Below are 20246 nucleotides of genomic sequence, written 5' to 3'. Positions count from 1 at the left end.
AACCTCTGTGTATGCTTCGTAATGTGTTGTATTGCCTCAAAGGTTGTTTCAATTCTGGAAAAGATATAGGTTTTCCATATAAGGTTTTGCTGAATTGCAAGGAATTTACATTTATTTTTCTTGCTCCCTTGTTAAAGTCCTGGGTGAAAGGACCTACAAAAGCATTTATTTTTTTAAAGTAGGCTGTCTAATGAAAAGTAAATCATGTGGCTCACTTATGAAGACAAGCATAAAACCTTTCCAAGTCAAATACTAAATCTTTCAAAAAATTCTTAACGCTTAATTTACTTAATTCAAACATTTATGTGATGTCTTCAGTGCATGTTGTATATGTGTTTTGAGTGAGTAAATAATGTTTTGAGGATTACTCCTAATTTTCAGGGAAACAAAGTTTAGAATATGTGCGGGAACAAAATGATATGTAGCTGGGAAAGCACGTTCAGGGCATTGTAATAGCACATATCAGCAGAAGAAGGAATCCAGTAGCTATGTGCCAAGCTTGGCTGATGGCAATCAGCAAGAGGAAATTGCTCTCAACTCTAACAAGATCAAATCAGATAAACTGACTCTTTTCTTGACCATTGAGTTTTTTCTACTCTAGAACGAGTTGCTGAAGGGGGTTAAGAGTCTCAACCTTCTGAAGGGTTTCCTGTAGACGTGCCTCAAGGTGAAAAAAGGAGAAAAACAGTTCCCGAATCTGGCCACTCTACTGTCATACTTTAGTGAAATATGTAAACTCTAAGTTCCAGGACTTGCCTGCAGAGATTCTGATTCAGCCCTTCTGGAGAGGTCTTAGAGTTTGTACTTGTAAACTCCCCAGGGAATACTGATGATCAGCCAGCGTTGGGACCCACTGGATGATGTGTACACCCAAGTTCTGTTCCAGTGCTGCTTCATAGGCTCCTGATGACCAATCTGTCCTGCTGTTTAGTGATTTTCAATTACTCCTGATTTGTGAGCACATTTGCTCAGTAGATTGGCTATCAGGACCCTGTCAAATAAGGAATTTTTTTTAAAGATTATTTATTTGGGGGGGGGGTTTGTGCACCAGAAGGAGAGGGAGAGAGAGAGAGAATCTCAAGCAGACTCCATGCGCTGAGAACGGAGGCTGAAGTGGGGCTCAATCTCAGACCCTGAGATCATGACCTGAGCCAAAATCAAGAGTCAGACGCTTAACTGACTGAGCCACCCAGTTGCTCCATATGAAATATTTTTATAAAAAAAATTACTGTAAATGTGCGAATAAGGCTAATCGAATATATTCTATAGGTCCTTTAGTAGTATGTGAATACACATGATTCATACTACTAATTGACTTCATTGTAAACAAGTATTAATTTGTAACTATGTAATTGACTAATTGACTTCATTGTAAACAAGTATTAATTAACACCCAGCTAGTGGAGCTCAGCTAAAAAAAATTTGTTTTTAAATAAAATATGTTATTCTTACTTCCTTGGGCTTTTAAAATAACTCCACGAGTATAATTCATATACCATAAAATCTACCCTTTGAAAGTATACAATTCAGTGGTTTATAGTACATTCACAAAAAAATATGCCCCCATTATTATCTAAATCAAGAATATTTTCGTCATCCCTCCCAAAAAGCCTCTTCCCCATTAGCAGTCACTCCGCAGTTCCTCCTTTCTGCATCCCCTGACAAATGCTAACTTATATCCCGTCTCCACGAGTTTGCCTATTCTGGACATTACATGTGTAATGCCATAATGTCATAAAATCTGTGGCCTTTTACATCTGGCTTCTTCCACTTAGCATGTTGTCAAGGTTCATCCACGTCGTAGCATGTGTCCCTACCTTTTCCTTTTTATGGCTGAATAATATTCCGATGCGTGGCCATGCCACATTTTGTTTATCCATTCATCCATTAATGGACATTTGCATTGTTTCCTTCTGGGGATTGTTATGAGCATTTGTGTACAAGTTTTTGTGTGGATATATGTTTGCATTTCTTTTGGGTATAGACCTGGGACTATTGATCATTTAGAAGCTGGTTGATTGATATATGGGAGTATACTACTATTCCCTCAAATTGTGTATATGTTTGAAGTTTCTTGTAATAAAAAGTAAAGAAAAAAAGAAAAACCCTCACGTAGTTTCAGAAGTTGCCACAAAATTAAGCCCATGGAAAAAATGTTACTTTTGAGAAAAAAATATTTAGACAGAATTATTCATTGGCTTAGAAGTGAGTTTAATATGTGAGAGTAACTTAAAAAATATATGGGAATAATATATCAATGGAGATAAATCAATTTAAAGATGACTTGTGTTAGAGTTTTTACCCCTTATTTTCAGGGCAAGTAAGCTGAACTTCAGAGTTCAATAACTTCTTGGTTTATCTCTGTTACATTAGATCCCTTGATCATAGAATGAAACAAAATGGATATTTTTATCTTTTAAAATAGATTTGATTGCTGCAAGAGACACATCGACCATTGTCAGCTTAAGTAAAGGTTGTTTAAGTTGATATTGATTAATATTTATAATTGGGTTTGAATTTTCTATATAGGCTCACATCCATTAATTATAAATAGCCTTTAAGAAGAATCAAAATGAAAATTAAAACCTTCCTAACAGAACAAAATGCTACTGGATACAAAGTTTTTTGTTTTTTTTAATTACCCCCCCACTTCTCTCCCTTCAGAAGATGTCTTCTGTTCTACTGAAGCACAGACTATAGATCCCTTGAGTACTAGCCATAATTAATTTATTTTTTTAAAAGATTTATTTATTTTAGAGAGAGAGAGTGGGGGGAGGGGCAGAATGAGAGGGAGAGAGAATCTCAAGCAGACTCCCTGCTGAGCATGGAGCCCGATGCAGGGCCCAATCTCATGACTCTGAGATCATGACCGGAGCCAAAATCAGGAGTTGGACACTTAACCAACTGTGCCATCAATGCACCACAGTTCCAGCCATAATTTAATTCTAACCTCTAGGACATGAATGTGGTTATGGGAAGCAGAATTTTAAGGTCAGTCAATGAAAACCACCCTCAGGCTATCACTCAATGACATTTTGCTGTGGAAATTCCAGATCTCAAGATATACCTACTGGAGCCCAATACAAACCAGTCAAATAAAGATTAATGAGGAAATATTAAGCATCTGTCCGTTTTATGCTTGACAGCTTTATTTTATGTAAAGTACCTACAAAGTAATATCACTGATACTTTGTCTATTATTTTAAGCTTTCCAAAGTGCCTTAAGAATATTAAGTTTGTTTTGGGGCCCTTGGGTGGCTCAGTCAGTTAAGCGTCTGACTTCAGCTCAGATCATGATCTCAAGGTCCTGGGATCGAGCCCTGTGTTGGGCTCTGTGCTCAGCAGGGAGTCTGCTTGTCTCTTTGCCCCTCTCCCCGCTCATGCTCTTTCTCTCCATCTCTCTCCTCTTTCTCTCTCTCAAATAAATAAATAAATAAATTCTTTTTTTAAAAAGATTTTTTTGTTTAAAGATTTTATTTATTTATTTGAGAGAGAGAGAGAGGGAGAGAGAGAGAGAGAGCACAAGCAGGGGGAGCGGCAGGCAGAGGGAGAAGCAGGTTCCCCACTGAGCAAGGAGCCCGATGCGGGGCTCGATCCCGGCACCCTGGGATCATGACCCGAGCCGAAGGCAGATGCCCAACCGACTGAGCCCCCCAGGCATCCCATAAATAAAATATTTTTAAAAAAGAATATTAACTTGGTTTTTATTAATTTAATAAGTTCAAGTCACAGGGTCATAAAGCTTGTCATGGCATTTTTAAGATTATTAGCTGGAGAACTAGCAAAGAACGTCTTAAATTTGCATGGGTAAGTCCACCTGTATGGTAGTCATCCATACATATCTGTAGTGTTTGTTTGTTAAGCTTCCCTCTAGAGAAAACAGAGTATATCCTCAGAGTTATACAGAATATCATGCAAATTATGGGGTGCCAGTGAGTATGTGTTAGATGGGCGAATGGGTGCTTTCATGGAGAAGCCCAGTTCTGAGCCCTGACCTATTCAACTGACAAGTTTATATGCTCTCTGCCAATACAGATCTCATGTCCAAAAATTACAGTCCCTCTGTGCTTTCTCTTTTCCTAGGTTATTTTAAACTGCTTCTCTGAAGATACAAGTATTCTATTTTGAGAAGGTTTTTATAGAAATAGAAAAATGAGCTCAGGAAGCCAGACCCGGAAGGTCCCACAGTGATCATTTAATCTAAATAGTCCCTTCACAATTGAGGAAGGAAGGAGAATGTAAGTCCTGAACTTGGAGGGACTCCACTTCCACCAACTGGTCAAAGATTAATTTCATTAATTGTGACATTTGCATGGCTCCATCGCTCAACACATGTGTACTGATCCCCTAATACATGCCAACCACTGTATTGGACTCTGGATCCAGCAGTGGACAAAGGAGATTAAATTTCTGAGCAAATGGGGGGTGCCTGGGTGGCTCAGTTGGTTAAGCAACTGCCTTCGGCTCAGGTCATGATCCTGGAGTCCCTGGATCGAGTCCCGCATCGGGCTCCCTGCTCGGCAGGGAGCCTGCTTCTGCCTCTGACCCTCCCCCCTCTCATGTGCTCTCTCTCTCATTCTCTCTGTCTCAAATGAATAAAAATTAAAAAAAAAATCTTTAAAAAAATTTCTGAGCAAATGGGATTTATGTTGAACAAGAATGAGGCATAGCAGTGGGGAAAAGGAGAGAAAGAAACTGTGGGCAGCCTCATTTGATATAGTCTAACTATGAAAATCACGTCCCTGTCAATAACCAGAGAAAATTCCCTTCCCCTATAGAATGAAAATATTTCTACTTTCTACCTATCTAATCCACTTTTCATTTCAAATTATAACAAACCATAGTCTTGGGGTTTTTTTTTTTTGTTAGAAACTCTCAACCCACAAATCACATAACTTCTGTGCTCATGACTTCTCATCTGTAAACTGAGGATTAGACCACAGGGTTATTTAGATTTCCTTCTACCTTTGAGACTCTTCATTAAGTAGAGCCTCACAAGTGTTTTGGATTCTTTTTCCTACTCTTCCCTGACCTTCCCATGAGGGGCTCGGAGGCTGATCCCTCGGTTTCTATATCTAAAAGACCTCCTGGCTCTTGTAGTTTAGCTTGTGACACAGTGATAAAGGGAGAAAGTCAGACATGTTTCCTGAAGTACAGCAATCTTCTGGCTTTTTCTTTACTTTTAGATCCATAGAAGGAAGAGCTGACAAGACCATCAATCATTGTGCAGGAATAAATACTGCTAAACTTGTCAGCTTTTTGATCCTTCCCAGATCTTTTTTTTAGCTCAGTTCTTGGAAAAGGGAACTTTGCCAAGGTTTTTATTTTTCTTTGCGCTGTCATATTTGCCGGGCCAAGGATAGAATATTGAGGTCATATGATTTTAGGACTCAGAAAATCGCATGGTAATAAAAGCGGAACCAAACTAAGTAACTATACATGCGTAGTGATATAAAAATGAGAAAATGCATTTTCAAAAGAAACTTAAAAGGCAAATGATCTCATGTTGAGTTTACTTTGTCAATTTCTTTAAAGAGTCTACTGGAGACACTAAATAAAGGTTTTCTATGGTGCCAAGCTTTGCATTCATTTCAGGTGGGCTTTTTGTTCAATGCCACAAAGTATCCACAACCATTCACTTACAGAAAAGAGCCAGTGTGAGCCACAGTGAAATCAATCCATGGTTAGCCAATTGTTCACTCTGGATTAGAGCCTGACTGGGAGGCAAGTCAGTATTGCCCCTGGCAAGTTTATGTACCAACAACAGAAAACAAATTGCAGATCAGGAATACCTGGTAGGTCATGTAGCTGGCAAGTGGTGATCATCTCATTCTACAAGTGGGAAGTCATATCCCATGCAGTGCTCCTGTATCTTCTTTCCACATAGGTAATTCCTCCCTTTGTTATAAGATTAAATACAAGTTCATCTTCCTCTACAAAATCTTCTCAGACCACTGCAGCCCATGAAGGTTACTGTTTTGTTTGAACTAAAAGCACAACTATTTGACTCATCTGTCAATTAATCATGTTCCCCATCTTGTGAAACTATGTTGTATTTTTTCTTTTTGCATCTTTAAGTGTAAGCATGCCTTATCAGATACTAGATTATAAATTACATTTTTAAAATTTTCATTTTTTTGGACCTGATATTATATATTGAAGATATTTAACTAGATTTGCTCAAGATTTAGCTTTTCTTAACTCTGTCACAAAAAAATACTGCAAAAAACATAGTTAACTTTAAGCAAAAATTGAAAGTATGCTGATATATCTTCTTGACTCTATTATTTTCATTTTTCCAGGCCAGAGGGCCACAGTATCCTCCAACTTTGTCTTGTATTTAGGCAGCCAGTACCTTTAATTTCCTCCCCGCCAACAGGAAGAATTTAACTTTGGTCACTTATATCTCAGAATAAATATAATCCTTCTTTCCCAAGAGAATTAGCAGTTTCATCCAATTCTGCTAGTGAAATGACAGACTTTATCACCCTTCAGAGGAGTTGCCCAGGAGCAAATTTGGGAGGCAAAGAGAGAAGAAAGTCAAGTAATGGTGGCCCAGATAGACCCAAATGGGGGGAAATGATACTATTTTGACAGCAGTCTTCTCTAGCAATCCATTTGGTTCAAAGACTAGGAACAACAACATCTTCAACTATAAAGTCCTGGTAAGATATTTAGAACCATCTGAACTCAGAACTAGTCACTGCTAGGTAGTCAGTCAATGAAGACATTTTCCAAGAAGAATTTCAGGTCAATACTTGAGATACCTGCATCCTTTTATTGAGGAAGGCTGGTTGTTGATGGAAGCTAAGCACTTCTTCCTGAGCAATGATTATACTTTGTATAGATACTAAACAAAAGCGAGAACAATAAAAGAGAGAACATTCATTGTCAGAAAACATTCACCGTGAGAGTCCTACTCAGTGAAGAAAGCATAAGGGAGGAGAGCTTTAGCATAGAAGTGCATATTGGCAGCTCTCAGAACGCTTTAACGCAAAACACGTCATTAATTAAAGAAACATACATCCATAATATATTTAACAGGATTTAGCAGGAGGATGGTTCAAATTTTAGAAAATTCTAATGTAAAAAATTTGCCAATCTTCCAAATGATGTAATGATACTGATTTGCTAAGTACCTAATTATCATCTTCATCATTATTTATCCAAAGGCACGAAACCTTTTAGTTTTGATAACTAAAGTGACTACGTATAAAATAAAGTTTTATTTGAAGTGATGAACATGTGCATCATTTTCGTACAGATAGAAAATGATTAGAATTATCTAGCAATTTTTAGATATGTCTATGGGATGACTTGTTGAAATTTAATTTTAATCGCCCCAGAACTGAAGAGTACGATGTTTTCTGGATCTGTAAAGGTGGGAAAATATTCTGCCCGTTCATATAATAGGAGAGATACTTCTCTAGGAACTTCTTTATAGGCCTTCCTCTACGTGGGGCTATCATAAACCTGTTTCTCCAACTCATGAATCAGAAAGTTTTATCAAATGGCAAATCATTTCGCTGACCTCTGGAATGGAAACCTCATTATGTATTCAGTAGGTGATAGTGTAATTCAAAGGTATCCCCAGTGCAGGTGTTCTTGGCATTAGCCCATGGCCTCATCCGTAGTCATTGTAACAACAGAAGAAATTAAGACTGAGGCAAAGGAGGTCAGGACAATGGGAAAAATGGCAAATGGCATTCTTTCAAGCAGGAGAAATACTAGCAAAATTACCATAGTCATGCCTCTTACTAGCTTTTCTCCTTTTTCAAGGTCTGGAAAATATTCAGCAGGTTTGCCAAATACAGCAGATTTGCCATTGGAGAACAGAGGCTTTGGTATTTCAAAACAGAAGATTTTTAGACACTGCTTTTGAAATGATTTCAAATCAATGTTTTTAAAGGTTGTCATCTCAGTTGTTAAATTTTTTAAATTAAAAAGGAATATTTTGCATGCACATAATAGGAGGCTCATTATGCATGATTAGATGCAAAATGTTTCCTTAGGCTTTTCTCTTCCACTACCCATATGTAATCTCAGTCTCTCCCTAGTCTACCTGCATCAACTTGGGCAGGCTTTTCTGTTTCCTGTGACCTCCTTCTCTTCCTGGCACCATCCTCCTGGCCGCAAAGGGCAGTGGCTCTACCACTGTGGCAATGGCTATTGTGGGAACCAGATAGCTTTTTGTTCCATATTAACTGATGTGATGTAAAAAGTTTTGTACTGAGTGAAATAATAGAGGTGCCCTTACTCCTGGAGCTGCTCTGAATAAGTTAATTCAGAATTGACAGAATAGAAGTATTCAACTATTTTAACCTTGAAATGTACATTTATGTTGTGTTTTGAAGGAAGGCAGAGGGAAACTGATTTTTATTATAACCTACTGTTTTTCCTCTCCTACACAGGCCCACCAAGACTATCACTATGACCGATGGGGACTATGATTATCTGATCAAACTCCTGGCCCTTGGAGATTCGGGGGTGGGGAAGACGACATTTCTTTATCGATACACAGACAATAAATTCAATCCCAAGTTTATCACAACAGTAGGAATAGACTTTCGGGAAAAACGTGTGGTGAGTTTTTAACCATTCTGTTATGTTAACCTTGTTGCTTATTTCTACCCCCCTCCATATAAAATAGAATTAAGAAGCTATGTTTATTGCATTGCAAGGTGTCTGCCTTTTATCACAGGAAATTCATAACCTGTCACTTTGATTCAATTTAGAATATTCTTAATGTTCTCAATTATAAATAACATCTTGCTAAGAAAAATGTGGAGTGGCACTATCACCTGTCTCCAAAAGCGTTTAGGACAAAGAAATAATTCACGGGTTTATATAGTGTGTTTTCTATGAATTCTCTAGGAATCTTTCAAAACTTGAATGATCCGGGTTGCAAAGCCCTTAACTCTTGGTCTGAGTTAAGTTTCTCAATAAGAACTAGTGTTCATTTCTCAACTCTTCAGAGAGAAGTTAAGAGAATGATTGGCAAATAGCTGGAACGTGAGCTTTGTAAGTCCTCGCTGCATTTTTATTTATGTGTAGACTCAGCTATCAATCACTAGCTTATTATGAACAGAATGTGAGACCAGTCCATGCTATTTTCCAAGATAAGGGAGTTTAAGTGAGAATTACAACTGCTTTCTTCTCCTATGCTAGACTCTAATGACAGGAATAAGGATATTATGACATGTGAGACGTGTAGCATAGACACTTAAGCTCAGCCAGATTTCCCGCCGCCCAAGGTATTCTTGATTGCCAACATGGCTGACGCTTCCAGCTGATGTCACAAATCTACTCTTTGCTCGAGACTTGGTGGGGGGAGAAAAGGAAATCGTGGTTGAGAAGTTAAATCATGGTTCTGTATACATCCTGTACCTTATCTGAAGGTCAATACATTTTAGTGTGGTCTTAGCAACCTGGCTTCCAACCCCTCCAGGGTTTTCCTGTGACTTCACCCCTCCCAAATGCCTCCACTGACCTAGGAAGATAAGTCCTTGCAAAGTTTTCCCTTTAAACATTTTTTACTAAACCGTGCTTAAGCTAAACCACACTTTAAACATCTCTACTAAACCATACTTAGGGGAGCCGATGAAGTATTAAAGTTGTTAGGCTTTGCTTAAATAAGAAGCCAAAAGGCCATAATTTTGAAAATTTAAACATTAAGAAAAAGAGCCTTTGGAAAAAACGGCGAGTAAAGGAAGACTTGAAATATCTTGTGTAAACTTATTGAGAAATTCTGTGTATATTTTATGGGTAGGTCACTTTGGAAGTCCAAGTCATAGCAAAAGATATTCCGGTATTAGTAAAGCATTTTAGCATTTTAAAAGTACGTTCACATCTGTTATGTCATTTATTTTCGCAGTAACTCTGTAAAGTAGGAAGAGATTGTGGGTCTCAGTTTGCTATTTGAAAATAAGATTCAAAAAAGTGAAATGAAGGGTTGATATTCGAACCTAGAACTTGGGTCCTAAATCTAATGTTTGCTGCCTCCGTGAGGAAATGACAGAAGGTGTCTAATTTAAGTTTGCAGTATGCCTAAATTGTGTTGAAAATCATACTTGTACTTGACATTTAAAAGTGAGAGTATATGTGATACTTCTGGAAAAAACAGAGCAAATATTTATTCTGCACTATGAACTTTGATTATAGTAATTGAGAAAAAACATGCTGAGTGAACCCAGAGAATTTGAATGTTTACAAAATCCAAAGTAATATCAATTGATGAAAATTGTATCTTTTAGGTTTATAATACCCAGGGACCAAATGGATCATCAGGGAAAGCCTTTAAAGTGCATCTTCAGCTTTGGGACACTGCCGGCCAAGAGAGGTAATAGTAAATTACTTTGTTTCTAGCCTCAAACAGCCAAGAAAAACTTCTTTTAAAGTGAATGCTGTACGTGGACTTGAAAAGCAAATGTTGTACAACTCTTCTCCTGGTTCTAAAATAGACATTTATGTCAAGAAATGAAAATAAATTATTTATAGTTAATTAATGATAACTAGCATTGTGGATTTGGTACAGATTTCAAAAATCAGATCTTTAGCAGTCTCTGGAGATCCTTGTCATATGTTGTCTTTGTACTTTCTAATAGAAAAAAAAAAAACAACCTTCTCTAGAATTTAATTAAATTAAAGTGGGAAATTAACCTGATTACAAGTGCAACCTGGAGAGGGAATTGAAGAAGGGGTGGTAAGACCTTTCCCAAGTTTTTCCATTCTTTTGCACAGACTGTCTGTCCTGTGCCTCTTGACTGGCTTAGTTTTCTAAGATTTGGGTCACACCATTGCTCTCTGGCTAGAATGTTTTCCTCCCTCCCCACCCTCCCTGATCCTCTCCTTTCACCAGGCCTGGCTCATGGACCACCTCCTCTGTGGAGCCTTTCTAAATGCCCGTCTGAGACAAACTCCCTCTTTCTGTGAACTCCTACGCCTATCCCACCATCCCTTAAGCTACTCGATTAATTAAATACCACCTTGTAAGAAGGCAAATCTTTGGTTTTTGTCTGTAACTGTGGTCCTTCGATTCACCTGTGGCCTTCTTACCCCAACAAAATTGTCAGCATACCAGGGGCAGAGACCATGCTTGGTTTTCTAGCATCTTCTCTGGTACGATGTCCAAGGCAAGAGAAGCTCAGAAGACAGGAGTGTTGTTTGCTTAGAGCTGGAGGAAAAGATGTTTCTTTGAGATCCAAGGTTTCAAAGGGCTAAAGACCACAAGCTAGTGAAGCTTTTCAATATCAGATTAAATAAAAATTGGCAGTAGATTGTCAGAGAAGACGTTTAGAAGGCACATACCTCCAAATTCTGCATCACATGTCTTAGAATGTTTATGCTTGTAAACACTTTAGTTTTTGAAATGCGTCCAAAGTGTTCTCGCTCTCAGTGAGTGTAAACGCCAGGAGAGGCGCTGGGCCCTCTCCGTTAGCTCTTTTGACTGTGAATTCCATTTACACACATTCTTCAACACGGCTAGTTCTTCTGAAGTCATTCCTCACAAGAATTTCTGTCCATATGTCAGTTTTGTTGTCACAAAGATGTATGTTTCATAGGCCAATTTAATTCACTTTTGAAGAAGTAATATGAGAAAATGTGGTTCCCATATGTCCTCACACATGATATGTCAGCCTCACATGATGGTAGGCTTCTCCCCTCTGCCCCCCTAAGACGGCTGCTCTCTGAGGGAAGTGAGGAAAACTAGGGACAGTCTTAGTACCACGGAGATGATTCATCCCTCGAGAATTTTGCATTCTGTATAAACTAAGGTGTAACTATGCAACAAGATAAACAGTGTCTCACACCTCAGCCCTGTGCCTAAAAACATCTGGCAGTATAACCCATATAAGATTATGGTTATTGATAAAAGTGGTATCATGGAACGAGGAAAAATCATACCCCTTATGTAAACCTCAAGCATACAGGACACAGCCTTAGTTCCCAGTGAGGGAGAAAGTAATAATGTGACTCTGGGATCTGTTTTTGTTTTTTGTTTTTTTTAATGTGGTCCCAGCTTTTCCCACCCTACTGACTCACTGGACAGAATGAGACTGGTGAATAAAGCTGGAAATCAATTACCTTTCCCCTGGAGTCACCTTGGGAAGAAAGGGGATAACAAGGGTGCTGGGCAGAATGGTCTAGGATATAACCTGTTCTAGAACAAGAATGTCCTATCCATGTTGCTGTAGATGCAAAAATGCTTACCCCAGTGAAATCCACACGACAAGCATGTTTTAAAAGTAATGTAGCCCCACTAAGCAGAATGGCCCTCTTGTACTTCCGTGTGCCCCTCCCCCCCATGGTGACAATGACACTCATCCCATGCTGCGTGTGTTGATTTAGCATTGTCTGCAGTGTACTGCAGTGAAATGGGTGTCAGGCCATCACCATTAACACAAATTTTTTAAAATGAAACCTTTACCGGGCCCCTGGGTGGCTCAGTCGGTTAAGCGGCTGTCTTCAGCTCAGGTCATGATCCCAGGGTCCTGGGATGGAGCCCCGCATTGGACTCCCTGCTCAGCAGAGAGCCTGCTTCTCCCTTTCCCTCTGCCTGCAGCTATGCCTACTTGTGCTCTATCTCTCTGTCAAATAAATAAATAAAAAATATCTTAAAAAAAAATGAAACCTTTACCAAGCGAGCGTCTTTGGACTCTGTTTTTAAAACCTTCTGAGCCATGACTTGGAGCCAGCAGAGTAGGCTGTGAGTGTGGACTTCAGCACAACCATCAGCAATGCTGTTCGAGAAATTAGAATTTATATCCACTTCAAGTTGTAAATGCTAGCCTTTTTTTCCCAATAAAAAGGCCATTAACATAAAAAAATGACTTTCTCATGTGCTATGGGCAATGAGAGGGGGCTATGGCACAGTCTTGTCCTTAAATGAGACATACACAGACACATTCTCTCTCTTTCTCCCTCTCTCTCTCTTTTTGGGAGAGAACAGAGAGCAGTTGTCTTAGCCACACTATTGTAGTTGAGGAGGAGACAATTTTGTGAATGCAGCTAGTCCCCAAAGAGAAAGAAAACTTCAGTAAAAGCATCTTTGTGAGCTTCCAGCAACTGGTAGGAACAATTCCACAAGAAAAAACTGAGTAAAATTTTTGGTATTTCATAATTATCATGATTAATGCCTTACCAAAAAATCAAATTTAGAAATAGTCATTAAAATATCTATTCTCTTTGCTTTGGTATTAAAAGAATTGTTCTCTACTGAAGTCATTGACATCTTTAATACTTGAATATCCTTTGCTATTCTCTTTCTCTTTTTTTCTTTCTCTTAATTTGACAAACATTTTGTGAGCAAATATGTTCAAGACCATGAAGATATAGTGGATAGCAAATTAGAAACATAACTCCTGGGCGCCTGGGTGGCTCAGTTGGTTAAGCGACTGCCTTCGGCTCAGGTCATGATCCTGGAGTCCCGGGATCGAGCCCCATATCGGGCTCCTTGCTTAGCAGGGGGTCTGCTTCTCCCTCTGATCCTCCCCCCTCTCATGTGCTCTCTCTCTCAAATAAATAAATAAAATCTTTAAAAAAAAAGAAACATAACTCCTTTCCTGTTGGAGCTCACAAGTCTAGAGTGGAATTTGAACAGATAACAAACAATTGCAATACAGCCTTAGGACAGTGCCAGGAAAACAACAAGTGATGGGCAGGTGCACCAGAAGGAGCCTATAACCCACATGTGGGTATTAGGAAGGCAGCTTGGGAAAGTGCTGTTTCCTCTGAGACTGTTATGTATATATAACATATAGTCATACACAATGTATGAGTGAGTGAGTCTTATCCAGGCTAAAGAGGTAGGACGTAGAGGAAGCATTAAGGCCAGGTTACCCACAGAAAGAACAGCATGTGTGAGAGCTTAGGGGGAGAGTGAACTTTCTAAGAACTAAAAGATCAGCATGCCTACGGGTAGTCAGGAGATGAAGCTGGATAGATGAGCAAGGGCTAATTCACGCAGAGCCTGACAGCATATTAGAGAGTTCAGTCATTATCTTAAGAGCATCATTTAGATGTTTGTAGCAGAGGATTTATATAGTCAGCAGGAAGGGATCGGTGAAGGGGAGGGTCCCAAACAAAACTGGAGACAAGAAGCCTGTTAAGAAGATGGTTGAAAATATTCAGATGAAAGAGGATAGGCTCAAAACTAGAGTAGATGGACAGAAATGACAAGGTCAGGAGATGCTTGGTGATTATATACAGTAGGTGAAGGAGAAAGAAGCCATGCTTACCCCAAAGATGGTGATGCATTGATAGGAGAAGAGATCAGGAGGAGGGGCCAGGTTGGGTTTAGACTCGTGAAGTTAGAGGTGCCTCAGTTTCCTCCAACCGGAAACACACAACATGTAATTGGGCACACAGTGTGAATGACAGGACAAATCTACGCCTGTTCATTTGGGGTTCAACATATAGGTGATGATTGAGCCCAGGGAAGTAGATGAGATTACTCACTCAGTGAATGTATGTATAGTGGGAAGGGGTTGAGAATAGAACTCCAAGGAAACCAAAGAATCCACAAATAGGCTAAAATAGGAGACCAAAAATTAGGAGGACATTTAGGATAGGAAGTGATAGTCTATATTTCAAAGTTCTGTGCCTTTCTAAAAACCCCTTTCCAAATTCAGTTCTGTATCAGTATAACCCAAACCTTCTCTGGTCCCTCTGTGTGGTCTCTGGTTTTGCCCATTCCTGCCACTGAAGTGGATCTCAGCACACCTTCAATTTTACTGAAGAGTTCGGGGTGGAGGAGGTTGGAGCAGAGGAGAGAAGTCTTTACACAACAAATGACAGAGTGTATTCTTCAAAATCCTCCAGTAGAGATGAGCGTTCTTGCTTTCTGTCTCCAACTACTACATCTCTCTGACTTTGTCTTGCTTCCCCTAAGCATCTTCTTCTTCGTCCTTTCTTCAGTGTTTTTCCCTCTTCCTCATGAGACATGGATGCCAGACTAAAATTCAGCTTTACCCCCACAGTGCTTATAAAAGAATCTTCTCATCAACGTTGTTTTTTCCCTGCAAAAGAACCCCAGTTTCAGTTGCTAACAAGTTGTGGTTTTCTTTTTTTTAGATTTTATTTATTTTTTTGACAGAGAGAGATATAGCGAGAGCAGGAACACAAGCAGGGGGAGCGGGACAGGGAGAAGCAGGCTTCCCGCAGAGCAGGGAACCCGATGTGGGACTCGATCCCAGGACCCTGGGATCATGACCTGAGCCGAAGGCAGACGCTTAACAACTGAGCCACCCAGGCGCCCAAGTTGTGGTTTTCTGTACGTAATCACAGGCATTCATTTTTAGGCTACTAAATGCCAAGCTTTCTTCTAGGCACAGACAAGGGAGAATGAAAAATATAAGTTAAAGTCCCCATTTGAAAGTGGCTTTTATCATAACTGTGACCACAAGATATCTGTGACCCAACAAGAGAAAGAGTCCAAGGGGCTGTGTAAGCCATCGTGTGATTGAATGTTACAAACTCTGTGTGCGTAAGTGCTATAGGCCATAAAGCCAGGATGTGGTCCTAAGAAAGGTCTACAACCAGATGCCCTTCCATGATCCTCCAGCAATCTTTCTGCCAACTTTCTTATTCTGTAGGAGAATCCATAAGGGATGCTATGGGGATTTCACATTTCAAAGGGAAATGGTGTTGTGTGTACTGTCATCGTATGTTTATGGGCTAACTTCCAGAACTATCCACTGTGCTTTCTTGGCAGATTCCGGAGCCTCACCACTGCATTTTTCAGAGATGCCATGGGTTTCTTATTAATGTTTGACCTCACCAGTCAACAGAGCTTCTTAAATGTCAGAAACTGGATGAGTAAGTGGGACCAAGTCACTTGCATTGGCCACTTTGGGCCCCAACAGCTCTATTTGCTTCTTCGCCTCCCAACATGAAACCGGATTGGGTTCCCCAGATTAACCTTGGGAATCCATGAGTTTAGCATTTCCTGTGTCACCTTCAAAGTGATGGGCGATAGGTGGCTCACCGAAGGTGGCTTGGGATCATACCTTCCTTTGACACTCTTAGAAGAAGCCTGCATATCTCTCACAGCCTATATATATAATAATATATAATATTCAAGGTCTTTATTATTACAGTTGAAAGGCTATTAATTCCACTTATCCAGTAAGTCTTAAAGGACTTCTTACAAATATGTGAGCTACCACATCTAATCTGGAAAGGAGAGAAAGAAAAGCAGCAATGTTTTCTGAGAGGGTACACGGGCACCTAAAAATGTATGCCCTTGCGCACCGGTTAACTAATGGATCAATTAACGGATGGTTAATTTGGTGAGAAACTGCTCCAGAGCAGACCAGCCACATGAAGATAAGGTCAGTGTGTCAATCAGCTCACATTGAAATTTTACTTTTTTGGAAAAAAAAGTTCAAATGTAAGGAAGACTTAAAATGAAAAATCTTACAATTTAGACATAAGTTAAAAGTAGCCCAGTCAGTTATTGAAGACAGATTGATCTATGTCAGCATAGGAAAGTAGTATTTGATTTTCCTTTTCTAAAAATTGTGTAGTACTAAAGGGAATACTTGATTTGCATTTTTATTACACATAAGAATTTTTATCCTAATGGGATATATGAGCAGTCCTATGGACTGGTGATAGGCTTGCCATTTCTAGATTTGTTGGGGCTGTCTGTGGCCAGGGGGATATTTTTTAAAAATTGGATTGTACTGGGGCACCGGGGTGGCTCAGTTGGTTGGACATCCGACTCTTTTTTTTTTTTTAAAGATTTTATTTATTTATTTGAGAGAGAGAATGAGAGAGAGAGCACAAGGCAGGGGGGTCAGAGGGAGAAGCAGACTCCCTGCCGAGCAGGGAGCCCGATGCGGGACTCGATCCCGGGACTCCAGGATCATGACCTGAGCCGAAGGCAGTCGCTTAACCAACTGAGCCACCCAGGCGCCCTGGACATCCGACTCTTGATTTCAGCTCAGGTCATAATCTTGGGGTCATGGGATTGAGCCCCAAGTCAGGCTCCTCGCTCAGTGGGGAGTCTGCTTAAGATTCTCTCTCCTTTTGCCCCTCCCCCCACTCGTTCTCTCTCTCCCTCAAATAAATAAATAAATAAATCTTTAAAAAAAAAAACAACACTGGATCACGTTATTCCCCTGCTCAGAGTCCCTCTGGGACCTCCCAACTCACTTGGAATAAAATCCAGAATCCTCCACTTACCTGTAAGGCCTTGGTGATAAGGCCTTAGATTCCTGTGTAATTTACTCTTCATCTGTCCCAGTTCACTGGCCTCCCACCAAACGTCTCTCCTGCTATTCCCAGGACAAAAGGCACATTCCCTACTTTGTGGCTTTTGTACATTCTGATTTTCTCTGCCTCGATCTCTCTTCTCCCATTTATGGAGTGTGACAGTTCTCTCACTTCCTTCAAGGGTTTGTTCAAACTTCACCTCTTGGAAGAAGCCTTCCCTGACCACCTGTCTAAACTAGTATGCTTCAGGGCGCCTGGCTGGCTCCGTGTCAGTTAAGCGTCTGCCTTCGGCTCAGGTCATGATCCCAGGGTCCTGGGATCGAGCCCAGCGTCGGGCTCAGGGGGGAGTCTGCTTCTCCCTCTCCCTTTGCCCCTCCCCTCCGCTTGTGTGCGCGCGCGCACATGCGTACTTTCTCTCAAATAAATAAAATCTTTAAAAAATAAACTAGTATGCTTCACTACTTTGTATCTCCTCAGTACACTTTATATTCCCTTTTATCACTGCCACCACCTGACATATGTATTTCTTTGCTTACTTGTCCTTTTGACTCTCTGCCACTAGAAAGTGAGCTCTATGAAGTACAGACTTTGTTGGCTTTGTTCCATCGCAATAACCCAAAGCTGGGATTAGTGTCTGGCACAGAATAGATACTCAAAAAACATGTATTTCTTATTATTATATATTTATAATTAATACATATAACTGCTTTAAAAGTTAGTTCAATAATACAGTTGCTACCATGGGGACAAATACCAACAAATTCTGACTTCCTTCGTTGGTTCTCCAACTGAGTGTTTATCCTAGGATTTGTCTCTATTTCCTTTTATTATTGTATTTCTTTCTCTAAATTTTGGTGGTATTATTAGATTCTGAGGAGATAAAGAGATAATAAGATTATTAGATTCTTTCAGAGAATGATTTGTTCATTCTTTATCAAAGCAGATAAAATTCTTCCTTATTTAAAAAAAGATCCAGAAGAATACTATTGGGATTTAAGATAATTAATTGGCATGTCTCATAACACTTCAATTTTTAACACCCAAATAATCAGTGTTAAAGGGTAAGCCTTATCTTCCTCCTCAGCAAAGTTGCATACAGCATGCCTTGAAATAGAAATTAAAGTAATCCCCGTAACTTCAAAAATGTGGGTTGACAGATTTTTTATCATTTCCTTCCTTCTTTCCTTCCTTCCTTCCTTCCTTGTTCCTTCCCTCCCCCAACCCTTCTTCATCCTTCCTTCTTTCCTTCCATCCCTCCCACCTTCTCTCCCTCTTTCTTCTCTCTTTTGCACAGTGTATCCTGGAGAAAAAGAAAAACAATCACCTGTCTTAAAATTGTTTCTGCATAAATTTGTGGTGGTTCGGAAACATTCTATTCTAATAGGTCTTCACTTTGGACTTCAGGAGATAGAAATGTAGCTGCCGTGGGGCACCTGGTTGGCTCAGTCAGTTAAGATCTGACCCTTGATCTCAGCTCAGGTCTTGATCTCAGGTTCATGAGTTCAAGCCCTGCATTGGCTCCATGTTGGGTGTGGAGCCCACTTAAAAAAAAATGTAGCAGCCTCTTAAAGGAAAGAGCAAACTTACACACTTAAAATTCCTGTTCTATTGTCTCTACATATATTTGAAGAACAAATAGTCTGAAGCAGTATGTCCATCTTGGAGGACATGTCCCCAGGTATTCAAGAGTACTGATAGGTGATCATCTAGGTGCTTCATATCAATCATTATTCATATTCACAATCTGCAATTTTTGAGGCATCATCTTCATTCATTTTATAGATGAGGAAGCTGCAGTTGAGTAAAGTGAAGTAACTTGACTAATATGATATAACTAGCAAGCAGCCACGCTGGAGGTGAACAATTAAATTAGGAATTTGAAGTATGAAAAAAAGAAAAGGAACTCAAAGTATGAGCAGTCATTTGACATTACTTGTTTATAACTAACGTGCTCGGTCCATCTGCTTTCTTCCTAAGGCCAACTGCAAGCAAATGCTTATTGTGAAAATCCAGATATAGTATTAATTGGCAACAAGGCAGACCTGCCAGACCAGAGGGAAGTCAATGAAAGGCAAGCACGGGACCTGGCTGACAAATACGGGTAAGTCATTGACACGGAGATGTCATCTGACCTTGCACACTGCTGCTTAGAATGGAGCAGGAACATGAGGTTGATACTGGGAGGAATCCCCTTGAATCAGTAATGGCGCATGAATGAAAAAGATCTTCCAGGGGAATGTATGTGATCTTTTAAATCAAGTCCTTACTAGTAATAGCAGCTAACATTTGCTGAATACTTATGTGCTAACAACTGTCCCTAGATTTTAACTCATTTAACCCCTCATAATCATACATAGGGGAGCTAGAGTCATCCCATTTTATATACGAAGAGTTGAGGCATAGAAGGATTAAGTAACTGATGGGAGGCCATGTAGCTAGTAAGTAGCAGAGCTTGAATTCAACTCAGGCAGTCTGAGATCAGAGCTCATGATCTCCAACATGATAGTTTACTGCCTTTCCACTAAGAGCTGTAAAACTCTAAGAACTAACACCTGACCAGGACATGATACTGCAATCCTCATCCTAGCTGAGCCTAAGTGGCAGATTAAAAAAAAAAAAATTGGGGCGCCTGGGTGGCTCAGTTGGTTAAGCGACTGCCTTCGGCTCAGGTCATGATCCTGGAGTCCCTGGATCGAGTCCCGCATCAGGCTCCCTGCTCGGCAGGGGGTCTGCTTCTCCCTCTGACCCTCTTCCCTCTCGTGCTCTCTGTCTCTCATTCTCTCTCTCTCAAATAAATAAGTAAAATCTTTAAAAAAAAAAAATTAAATACCCCCCTACAATGATAAGTTGACTGCCAACACAGACTTTAAATTTAAAGCAGTTTTATCATACCTGCCAATTTCTTCTGGAAGACTTTTCCTTGAGAGCTTTAAAAATGTGTAACTTTTGATTCCATAGACTATTTATTTACATGTATCTCCTATTCAGTGCCTGCTTAATTTCTAAGTCGAATTCCCAGATAATTGATT

The 20246-nt window shown here is 39.8% G+C and overlaps 1 protein-coding gene across 2 annotated transcripts in view; it reads left to right on the top strand.

Moving 5' to 3' along the window:
• RAB27B (RAB27B, member RAS oncogene family) overlaps window positions 1-20246 on the top strand; it is a 55076-nt gene that overhangs the window by 28021 nt on the left and 6809 nt on the right. The window contains exons 1-5 of one of the 2 annotated variants that reach the window (XM_081801183.1): window positions 4104-4238; window positions 8412-8583; window positions 10254-10339; window positions 15713-15816; window positions 19195-19318. In XM_081801183.1, the coding sequence (XP_081657309.1) occupies window positions 4237-4238; window positions 8412-8583; window positions 10254-10339; window positions 15713-15816; window positions 19195-19318 (488 nt within the window). In that variant the 5' untranslated portion in view covers window positions 4104-4236. Of the gene's footprint in view, window positions 1-4103; window positions 4239-8411; window positions 8584-10253; window positions 10340-15712; window positions 15817-19194; window positions 19319-20246 lie in introns of those variants that run through there. The other variant, XM_081801184.1, reaches the window with a different exon arrangement.

Source organism: Leptonychotes weddellii, chromosome 13 (assembly GCF_054177405.1).
Source record: "Leptonychotes weddellii isolate Sample4059 chromosome 13, ASM5417740v2, whole genome shotgun sequence".
Taxonomy (NCBI): Eukaryota; Metazoa; Chordata; class Mammalia; order Carnivora; family Phocidae; genus Leptonychotes; species Leptonychotes weddellii.
Note: the sequence above shows the minus strand (reverse complement) of the source record. Positions and strands in the feature narration are given on the sequence as shown.